Source organism: Sparus aurata, chromosome 17 (genome assembly GCF_900880675.1).
Source record: "Sparus aurata chromosome 17, fSpaAur1.1, whole genome shotgun sequence".
Classification (NCBI taxonomy): Eukaryota; Metazoa; Chordata; class Actinopteri; order Spariformes; family Sparidae; genus Sparus; species Sparus aurata.
The window spans coordinates 13,281,156-13,292,724 of record NC_044203.1 but is presented as its reverse complement, the minus strand read 5'-3'; the positions used below and the strand labels follow the sequence as shown (position 1 = coordinate 13,292,724).

Below are 11,569 nucleotides of genomic sequence, written 5' to 3'. Positions count from 1 at the left end.
TGCCCAACCTGTTTGTTTCTCATTCGGAGGAATCCATCTCCTTCGGGTGTCTAGTTGTTTCTTAACATCCCACCTGGTTAAAGCGCGACGGATGGAGTGAGACAGAGAGGTGAGAGCAGAGTCGGCATTGTGTGGAGACGGCCTCTTCACTGTTTATTGAGACGCTGTCAGTAGAAATATTAGGTCAGACAGTTTGGACAAGGTGTCGAGGCATCTGTCGGAGGATAAGGTCTATTTTTAAAGGAGCAACGTCATAGCCTTCAAATAAGGAAGCAGCCTGCAGAGCTGCTGAGGAGTTTCTACAACATTTTACGGTCCGTGTTACTAATCAACAAGTTTGTCTTTCTTGTCTTAGATATCTTTGATGTCTCCCAAAATACTGCCATCTTTTTCATGTGAAGCAGTGACACGTTCCATCTTTTAATGTAAAAAAGCTCTATTTTTAAATCTGAAGGAAGCAGAGCCACAAGGACTCTTGTACGTTTACATCTAATCTAATTTACTTATGTTGTATGACAAATAAAGTTACAACTCCTTACAGATAAACTTTTGGAAAAAAGAAGACTGAGTGGAGGCAAAAATGGAGACGAGGAGGAAAGGAGAGATGGGGAAGACGGGGAAGGTTTCACGGATCTTTTTGCTGCTGCTGGTTCTGCTCAAAATAACCACACCCTCCTCTGGTAATTAACCGCATCTATGATCTCAAGATATTTGACCTAATCAAGACATGTTTTCACTTACACGTTAAAATACAACACCCACAGACTGACAATAGTAAAGAAATCATAGCAGGAAAATGAACTAGTCAAACTGGTCACTGCAGCAGGCAGGAAGGCTTCACCTTGACCGTCTGCATTTTTGCAGCTTGTAAGACTTCCAGTGGAAAGAAGAAATCTTCGTGTGAAAGATGAGTTTCAAGTCATTAGAATATTCAAATGTTTATGGAGGCAGTGGAGGGAGTTTGCCTAAGGTCAGATATTAGTTACACGTAGATGCTACTTCCTGATCAACACTGCACAACATGATGGGTGGATATCGGTACATACAATCACAACCCAACTCAACAGTTATCTGAGTAATGCTGTGCAATGTGTGTTGTGGCAATTGTTACATAATACATTTCTCAATATCTATTGTACCCTAAACAAGTTGTATGTAAATGTTTCTTGATGAGATTGGGTTTTGTTGAAATACAGATAATAAACCCGATTCATATTCAGTTTTGACGAATGGAAAGTGGGCTAAGGGCAGCTAGCTTTATACCAGCTAGTAAATACGCTTTTCATTATCTGTAAATTTCTTTATTGTTATGGTTATTAGCGATGCAATCCAATCATCTCCACTTTTTGCTCTTTCCTCGTCTTTCTCTCCTATGAACACACACACCGGCAATGCGCAATCGCTGTTCCAGCTCAAAACAGCACCACTGCTTCAGCACCGAACCCTGCTGCTCTCAGTTATCGCACACGTCCAGCTAACCTCACAGTGGCTGTGGGAGAATCTGCAGAGTTTCGCTGTGGAGTGCCTAAGTCTTCTCCAAACATCACATTCACCATCTATAGGAGTCACGGCAACTACAGTCTCATCTGTCCTTCTGGCCACCTAGAAGATATCCCCCAGGTGATGTGGTCGCGCTCTGGCTCTATATTTACCCTCATGCTAAACTGTCTTTCCTCTTCCCCTCAGTAAAATCATATCACAGTAAAGTACACGCAAAGACACAAAGTTAAGGAAGTGGACACCATTTCATACCAGCTATCAAATGTGATGTGCAAAGGAACTAAAACATAAAACATCATCACACTTTTTTTAACTTAAAGGTGCAATATGTAAGAATTTTAGTTGTAAATTACAAATTTATCATCATAATGTGAGGAACTAACATTTTTGATATTATGATGTTGATATATTGCGTTGCAGAGATGTGTCCTAGCAGTGTCCTGCAGTGTAAACCCCAATATTCCTCCGGTGCTCCGGGCTCCCCATCTTGGCCACTAGATGCGAGGCTGAAGTTAAATAGCTCATGGCAGCTACAGTTAGCAGCAGTTAGTTATTACTCTGGTGATATGATGCCCCCCAGTTTGTTTATAAATAATTGGATTTAGCAGGTGGCCAATTCTTACATATTGCCCCTTTAAAATAACAGCCTAAGAATCATTATGATGTTATAGTGTCTTGTAATAGTGTGAATGGTGTCTCAGCAATTCTGCCCATCCATCCATCCATCCGTCCATCCATCCATCCATCCATCCATTCCTTGCTGTCTCTCTCCTCAGGCTCTCTATGGAAGTTGTGATATGACGGACGAAGAGTCAGTGGCTGTGTGGACCCTCAAGGGAACTTCATTCTCTGACAATGGAGCAAGCTTTATTTGTCAGCAGTCAAACAATCCCGATGCAGCTACTGCCACCCTACACGTTTATGGTAAAGGATCATCACACAGTAATCTTGCCTAATCCCTTTAAACATCTAATAACCCAAGTTCCAGGCAGGGTTTTGGCCTGTTTTTTTGTACATGTTACTGGTATTTATCATTAAAAGAGGGGTGAAGCATATGACTTTTTCTTTTTAGTCTTCCCCCCTCACTGTTACCTTTGCTCCTAGATGACGGCACCAGCTATGCAACTCTCATTGGCTGTGTCATTGGGGGCTTCTTCGGCATGCTGTTGGTGGCTGGTTTATCATTTCTAATGCTGCGCAGATCTGAGACCCTCCAGAAGTGCTTTTGTGAGTACACTGCTTGGGTTCACAAATGTAAAAAATGCACAATTTCATTTACAGTTGGAAAAAATTGATAGGTTGTGTGATGTCCTTGTGTTTTCAGGGGGGGGAGATACGGAAGATGATTTGAACACAATGGTAACCAAGGAGTAAAAGGACACAGACAGCAGGGGGAGACTGTGTTGTTGCTGATGTTGCTTTGTTAAACATATCCAGGGTTTGGCTCCATTCACCTTCTAACTGGGAATAGAAAAGGAAATTAGCAGGTTTCTATTTTAAAGTCATTTCACTGATCTAAGTGAGGTGAAAACTGGATGGAACCTAAATCTAATCTAAGGAGGGATCCAGTCTGACCCCCAACACATTCCTTCCTCCTTCTGCCCTCAAGACCCTACACACATTACTCATAGCCTCAAGTTGTATAATATATCAAGCACTACAAATAATTCACAGAAAAAAATTAAGTCAGGTCTCTCTCCCCACTTATATCAATATGCACTGCCTTTATTGTATATAAATGAAATGTAAAATTATTGGTGTTAGTGAATTGTTTAAATGCTCATTAGTTTTTGGCCACATGTAGTAAACAAGTTAATAATGTCCTGCTGCAGCCGGAGCACCAATAAGATCACAGAGGTCATGTCCTTGGTATTTTTTTCTGGGTCTTTAATATCTTAATATACATAATGTGGTAATAATCATAATAACTTATAACATCTATCATGCCATTGAAATAAGCAGTTATATATATTTTAAAATGGCATATATATATATAGTGAATTAAACTTTAGTTAATACCAACAAACTATTGAAGGTCAAACACTTACTGATGGAGGTCCCAGTTGCGCTTGTTTAGCATGTTAGTCAGCTATACTGTCACAGCTTGTCCACTTGAGGGAAGCACTTACTCCACAGATAATAAGCAGGACAGTTGTCTTAACACAACAGAGACAAATATTCACTGGATTAAAAAAATTTGTTTTTGTCAACTAACTAAATTAAAACGAAAATATTGCTATTCCTTTATTTGGGATGAGGTGAGGTAGATGTCATTATGTTGTCAGGCTGAGTGTTTGTACAGATTTGCATTGAGAAGTAAATTGTCCTGATGCGGTTTGATGTGGTTGTACAGTCATGGTCTTTGCATAAAGGCAAAGTAAAGTAGCTTTTATTTCAACTGTTACCAAAGGTAAACTCAGGGATGTTTGTGTTTTCATGCTGGTACTGATATTTGTGCGCTCCATTCCGTCCTTAAATTTCGTGGTATATTTCTTAGTTATGATGATGTACTTTGCTCTTGTTTATTGTTCATTCTTATTGTTGAGACTTGCAAATCAGAGCTTGCTGTCAGTGTATGGCCTTTGAAAAAAACATTAAAGTTACATGATGTCAAAAAGAGTGTGCTTACAATTTTTGATAGTTACGATTATATCAGCTACGGACACATCTCCTGAGCGTGGCTCTCCCTTTGGGTGTGCTTTGTAGATCACTCCGTACAGTCCCAGATGACTGATGGTAACAGGAGAGCAAAAGATGAAATAAACATCGTCATCAGTTGTTTATTTTTGTACCCCCTCAGTATTGAGCTGCAGCAGAATGATTTTGCACTGGTGCTGCTACTGTAAAGAATTATATAATAAATAGTTTAGTAATTTTAAACGGTCCCTGATTCTTTAGATGGATTCGCTGCAAAAACGTGCACTGCCATAGGAAACAATAGTTAAAAGTGTAACAGGGACACATAAAGTAGAAATGTAAGGGTGACAGCATAGAATGAGAACTTATGAGTGTCTCTTGCTGCCCCCTGGTGGGGAACTCATTACATATCTGCTGGTGTCTCAAACATTGCCTCCAGTATTTTTGATGTTGCTGTCCTTTATACTTGTCCTGTCCTTATGTTGTTCTAATGTTAGACTGAGGCACAAAGTACCAGAAAAAATAGGAGTAATTATCAACTCCAAAGGAGGTAATGGACTTTTTGACAGTGGCCCTGAGAGCAGTGGAATCTAAGAAAACACATGCATATAGACAAAACACAAGGGAATTAGACTTATATGAGAAAACCTTCACAGCTTTAAAAAAAAAAACACAACCAAATTAAGAAGCGCTGCAAGTAGATGACAGACACAGGCGGCGGGACATGCCAAGGTTTTGGTTGACTGTCTGTTTTGCCTAGAAGGGGTTCTTATCTGCAAGTAGGTCCATCTGCAAAATTCACAATGGCCATATGACACACCTGCTACACGATACACTCATGAAAATGGTTAGGTGTTGGTACCACAATACTTGGTTAGGGTTAGGAAATGATCTTGCTGAGCAGTAACGTATCAGCCATGATAAGCCCTGTGTGAATTCTCTAAATTCTGAGGAAAGGTGCCTCAGTGCTTTACACACAAATGGGAAGGGTGTTTACAATCTTTTCCTCAACATGTTTCCTTGACCTTGATGAAAACGTCGTGAGGTCAAGGAAAGACGTAATATTATTGATGAAGGTGTTTTCATGAAGGACAAGTTCACCCAAAAATGAAAACTCAGTCATCTCCTCGCCTACATGCCGATGGAAAGTCAGCTGAAGTTTCCTATTCCACAAAAGGGTTATTTTTGGAGCAGCATTGCGGTTTTCTCCTCTACAGCTGAAGTGGATGGGGACATGATTTAAAGGTGCATTATGTAGAAATGAATTTTCTGTTCTATTCAAAACATATTGTGAGCAGCATTTACCCAGAATAATCCCCAACTGCTGATTACTGTAGGTACCATCAGCGAGTCAGCCTAGTTAACTGTGCAGCCAGCTGTGCAAACTGGAAGGTCGGATGAGCAGGGCTGTGTTGGTGTTTACACTGTTAGCACAGGAGCTATGAATCAGTACGGGCCTTGGGCTAGCTGGTTTACATGCTAACTTCAGCAGGTATCTCTGCAACACAATAGGCAGAAGTCATGATGTCAAATTTTTTTATTTCTTCACATTCCATTGATAATCTTAGTTAAATGTTGCATGTTTCCACAAAAGTTCTTACATATTACACCTTTGAAACCAAAAAAAGACTCCATACTGCTCGTCCAGTGTAATCCCAGTCTCAGTCCCTGAGATCCCAGCTGATTTCAAAAGACAATATTTACCACCTTGAAGCAAAGTCCAGCTTCTGCTACTGCTTCTGGTGGGGTGCGTGCTAACACTTTTAGCTTAGCAGCTACAGCGAAGTTTTTATCATAAATAAAGTGTGTATAGGGATGAGTAGATAATGACTGAATTTTAATTTTTGTGCAGCTATCCTTTAATTTTCTTGCGTTTTGTCCATTTGCACGAGTTCTTTTAAGTTGCAGTGCGCTGAACACTGATTATCTGCAGCACAAAGGCTTCTCTTGTTTTCAGTCTCCTCTTCACATTTGAACTCAATTAAATGTGCACGCCAAAATGTAATACGACAACTGGTATTTTGGCATTTAACTTTCTCTGACTATCATCTCCATTCCCCTGACTGCGTGTTGTGACACCTGATTGAGCACCATGGAGAGCCAGCAAGACACACACACACTCAGGGCATCAGCAGGAGAGAATTCTGCCCCGTCTTTGAGTTGATACAACAGAGGCAGTATGGAGCAATGTGTTGACTCAGCTGCTCAGCTACACCTCGGTTCACTTCATGATTTCTGTCATACTCCAGTGTCTTTCTTTCCAGTCTAACAGTGATCAGCATACAGTAGGAGTCAGTCAGGTCACGTTTTCTCTAGTGTCCTATGTCCCTTCTTAGCTCTGGTTGGGGAAAAAAGCTCCATCTTGTAACCTCGTCTAAATACACACTCTTGTCACGTGAGAACCCACCACTGACTGTCAAGGCTCAACATGACTTTGCACGAATGCAGACATTAAACATTTTTTCATAGGATTTTTCAGGTCTGAGTGAAGCTCTCTTATCTGCAGACTGACAGGATCTATCTCACTGCTTTGTCAGCTAACCTGTTCTCAGACCTTTAGGTTGGCTGTTTATGGACAAACACACTAAATACCATCATAACAGAGACGAGTGTGTCTCCATATGTGTGTCCACTGATAACCTACATTGTTCAGTGTGTGTTCTCAAGATGACCTTTAACTGACAATGGCTCAGCTCATCCTGCTACACCTATCAGTACCTGAGTAAAGTCTGGTTAGACTATTATACTTAAGGTTAAATAGTGACAAGTTGATCATATTGAGTCAAGCTAACAATAGATTTTACAACTTTTGGAATCGTTTTAACTGGCCTACAACCAACCTCTATCAAGGATGATTTATTTTTTTATTTACCAAAGACAAAGGCAAAAAAGCCAGAGTGCACTGACGTAAAACAACAGCTAAATTGCCAGCAGTTTGTCACCCTGCTTTGAAGGTTTTATGTCACCTTCCTGATTGATCATTACCTGAAAAGGCCATAGATAATGAACATTTTGGAGGGGCACTGGGCCATATTTCTAGGATAAGACAACAACATTTTTGCTAACCTGTTGGCTTCTGGTAACGTTTGTATTCAACAACTTCCCCCTTACATTACCGTTCTACCATTATACATTAAAATTACAATAATTCTAAAATCAACACATGTCTTGGATACATTTATGTAAGCCTGGCAGTGAAATGCGTTTCCAGGATGGAGTTAAATGCTAATGTTAGCCGGTGACTTGAACTATGGCCCTGAGTCCCTCCAGATTTCCACTGTCCATCATCATCCACATTTTAGGACTTGCAACCCGTAACACAGCAGCAGAACATATTTCCAGCATTCGACCCTGAGCATGTGCTCAGAGAAAATGGCCGTTTTGAATTTTGCAATGCATTTTAAACAAGATTCGACCCCCAAAACAGAGCTCCTCCTCATTGGCACCAAATCCACTCTATGCAATACTGGACCCATCTCACTCACCATCGACAGCTCGATCATCTTTCCCTCCCCCCTGGCACGCAACCTTGGCGTTATCCTGGACCCCACCCTCTCCTTTGATCCCCATGTCAGCTCCACTGTCAAGACCTCCTACTTCCACCTCTGCCGCATTGCCAAAATCAGACACTGCCTCTCCCCCCCTGCTGCTGAATCCCTCATCCACGCCTTCATCTCCTCACGTCTCGACTACTGCAACTCCCTCCTCACTGGCATCACCTCTCATTCCCTCCATAGACTTCAAACGGTCCAAAACTCTGCTGCTAGCCTCCTCACTCACACCCGGTCCCGTGAACACATCACCCCTGTTCTCTACACCCTTCACTGGCTCCCTATCAAACAACGCATTGACTTCAAAATACTCCTCCTGAACTTCAAAGCTCTCCATCACCTGGCCCCACCCTACCTGTCTGACCTCCTTATCCCCCACCGCCCCTACCGAGCCCGCCGATCCTCCTCCACTCTCACTCTGACTATACCACCATCCAAACTCAAAACCTTTGGACACAGAGCCTTCTCCAGAACTGCACCCTGACTTTGGAACTCTCTCCCCCAACCCATCCGTGACTCTCCCTCACTTACCACATTTAAATCCCGCCTAAAAACCTACCTCTTCTCACAAGCCTAAGATCTCCCCTACCCATAACTACATTCATTCCTGCCCTCTCCCCCTGACCCGCCCCTCTACACTCTCCTTCCACTCTCCTCACACATCAGCCCACACCCCCTCCACTGCTCTTCAATCCACCCCCCCACCTCTTGACTATTGTTGTACCTGTTTTTGTCTGTTTCCCTGTACCAGCGTTATCTACTCCACGAATATCTACTCCATGAATTATTAATTATTATTATTACTGTCAAATGTTAAACTTTCACTTTCCCTTCTTTAAAGGGTTAAGGTCATCCTGCTGTTAGAGGCTCCACAAGCGACATACAATAGTCAATAGTTTTGTTGGGCAATTTTACATATATATATTTAAACAATGATGTTGTATTTTGCCCGATAATGTCGTCATGAAATTGCTCTTTTTTTCTCCTTAGAAACTACAAGTACTCTCCATATCAGTTTCTCTGGGCAGTTCAAAATAGCCCTTAATAAACTGCATTACCCAGGGGACACTATGTGACGCTCACCTGTCCCACTTCTCTCCTTTACGCTTTTCTTTGTTACATTAGCCTTACAACAATGTTTGCCTGGCTCCAAAAGTGGCACGAAGACAAAACAAACAATAAACACTAAAACTGTGGGCATCCCAGCCCCTGCACTGAAGCTAGTGTACATAATCAGCTATTCTAAACTCTAATGACTGAAATGATTGTCCCAATGTTTAGAAAATATATGTCAACATCAGCATTACCACCAATTATTTGCTGTAGTCCTTCAGACTTTAATACTTCATAATTTGCTGAAACTGGCCGATACACACGCCAACATGTGAATGTGGGCCCTTTCACCACTTCAAGCGCTGCCGGGCCGTATCCATATACTGAAAGAAATACCTCACATAGCATCCGCCCTCTATATTCCCTAGCTTCTCTAATTCTATCAGTGACGTGCTATTGACATGGAACAAAGTGACCTTTATTTAACCTCACAGAGACAATTTTACAGGCAACTGGTGCTTCATGCAGACAGACACCAGCAACAACATATGGATACAGTGAGGCCATAAAGCCCATTACAATAGATGAGGTAACTGGGCATTGAGATTTTGGCCTTATTTGCTATCATGCAAGCATAAATGCCATTAAATGATCTCAAGTAATCTATTAAATTAAGTCCACACACCTTCATTTGAAAAATAATAAAGGTAATGAATTGTTTCTCTCTTAAAATTTCTGTCTCTGCCTTGTCATCACCAGCTGCCACTCTATCTGCTGTCAAATTATTGTGCTATAGCTTACACACACACACACACACACACACACACACACACACACACACACCTTGAACTACAGTGTGTGTGTGTGTGTGTGTGTTAGTGTGTGTGTGTGTGTGTGTGTGTGTGTGTGTGTGTGTGTGTGTGTGCGCGTGTCTTTCTCTATCTCTTGCGTCCTCACAGTATTATCATTTGTTAAGAGGCTGATGCATGCCTCAGCTTTGTCAGTGTGTGACAGGAAAATGTATAAATAGTCCCAGATCACCACTGTGACACATGCACTCACATATTTCTGCACACATGTATTGTGTGTATATATAGGGGGTAAAGCTGACAGATCTACAGGGGTACTCAGACATGCATTGAGACTGTGCTGCTACACTAAAATTATTTCTACATTAAGACTGTTTCCAGAATATGATCCTTCTTATCTAGTCAAGATCTCAATAGAGTTGTTAATGCCCTCTTCTTTACTCCTGTCTTAGCCAAAGCTCACTACATATCCTGTAGCTGGTGCCACAGCTAGACTTGTACTTAGAGCTTTGAAAACATCACTCTGGTAATAGCGTCACTTCAACAGCTACCAGTTTAAATTGATTTTATGATTTGATTGGTTATTTTCAAATTTCTTCATGATCTGCACCTATAGCTTCATAGCTGCTAATAGCTATACGGGACCTGTTAATCCCGTATTTGCCAGGTTGTAACTGGAAAATGCCAATTGGTTATTCACATGATATAAACCTGTTTTGATCATTAAGCCCAATATCATTTAACAATTCTGGTTTGCTGGATACTGGAGTCTCCATTTATAGTGACAAACAGGCAGATCTGCAATATATGTGCTTCTCTCATCTCTGAAAAATCCGTATCAGACACAGTGTTTAAATAAATACTTGTATTACATTTGCTGAATTTAGAAGAAGAAGAATTTTTTCAGTGTTTCACAGAGTTTCTCATAACTCAACAAATTACAAAATTTAGAGAGTTTATCAGGGAGTCTGGTGAGTTGATCTCCCTCTTAATCTCCTTGCTGTTTGTTCACTTCAGCTGTTGTTGCTCTTTTGACCTATGGTATGTCAGCGTTCACGTTTGCTGTCTGATGTGATGCAAAACGTTTTCAAATTGTTGAGCATTTTTGTCAATAACGATTAGATTTTTTTTTCTTCACCTTTTTCACAAGGCTCTCAGAATTTCTTACATGTCAGCATGTATATAAAGTTTAGGTGCAATTCCAGTGTTTCTTCACCTATTGCTTCTACATCATGATGTTCTCTCCTTTTTGGCATCATAAGTCATTGGTGTTTTGTATTTACAGTTGTTTTAATGTTTGTTGTTTTTTTTTCTATCTGTATTCTATTTTTTTACTGGCACAAGCACCTTGTAACCTGAAGTAAGAAAGGTGGACATTTCATTAAATAGAATTAAATTAATATAAGCAACAGCAAGTTATAACTCCCAATCGAAAAGTTGTTCACTTCAAGCAAAGTTTTGTTGTAAAGTAAAATTGCCTCCCTCCTGCCCATGCTGTGCAAAACAAGGAAAGCGCCTGACAACCATAGGACCAACAGAGTAAGATGTGTTCCACAGGGAGAGTAGCACTGGGAGACACCTGGGGTACCTGACAGAGCCGCAGAGAGCTGAGGGTCAACAGTGAAGCCAGTCCAAGGACAGAAATAAAGCACTGTACAACACACTCACTCCTCCTCCTGTCTTTGTCGCATCTGAAATCTATACGCTTTACAAAGAAGAAAAAATGATTTTTGTTTTGCTGTATCTGTAAAGTTGACATGATTTCACCTTTAACATTATACTGTTTCCTCTCTTCCTTTGTTCCATGACCAACCTGATTATTCTCCTTTCAAGACTTTTCATGTTACTGTTGTGTAAAAGCAGTTTGATGGTGAATCACAAGCAGTGGGAACATTTGAATCTCTGCCTTTGCGTAAGATCACAGGTATAGCAATTGTATCAACTTCAGGTGAAAGTGGCTTTGAAGAGGCAAATTACAAATGGCTTTCACACCATCATGCGCACACGCTGATGTTTATG

General features: G+C 41.0%; 1 protein-coding gene across 2 annotated transcripts; it reads left to right on the top strand.

Annotated features, from left to right (window-relative positions):
- The first annotated feature begins 24 nt into the window (after positions 1 to 24).
- On the top strand, positions 25 to 4,117 carry LOC115566798 (uncharacterized). 2 transcript variants are annotated; one of them, XM_030392796.1, is made up of 6 exons: positions 25 to 109; positions 542 to 680; positions 1,412 to 1,620; positions 2,277 to 2,424; positions 2,605 to 2,727; positions 2,825 to 4,117. In XM_030392796.1, exons 2-6 carry the CDS (start codon positions 581 to 583, stop codon positions 2,872 to 2,874), a joined length of 630 nt encoding a protein of 209 aa, XP_030248656.1. In that variant the 5' UTR covers positions 25 to 109; positions 542 to 580; the 3' UTR covers positions 2,875 to 4,117. The 2 variants fall into 2 exon arrangements, with proteins under 2 accessions (XP_030248656.1, XP_030248655.1); XM_030392795.1 differs by having other exon boundaries at positions 53 to 314.
- Positions 4,118 to 11,569: the final 7,452 nt, after the last annotated feature.

Coding starts and splice junctions, on each gene's coding strand:
- LOC115566798 (XM_030392796.1), top strand. CDS start 581: ATGGAGACGAGGAGGAAAGGAGAGATGGGGAAGACGGGGAAGGTTTCA. Junction 1,621..2,276: donor ACCTAGAAGATATCCCCCAG/GTGATGTGGTCG, acceptor CTCTCTCCTCAG/GCTCTCTATGGAAGTTGTGA. Junction 2,728..2,824: donor GACCCTCCAGAAGTGCTTTT/GTGAGTACACTG, acceptor TTGTGTTTTCAG/GGGGGGGAGATACGGAAGAT.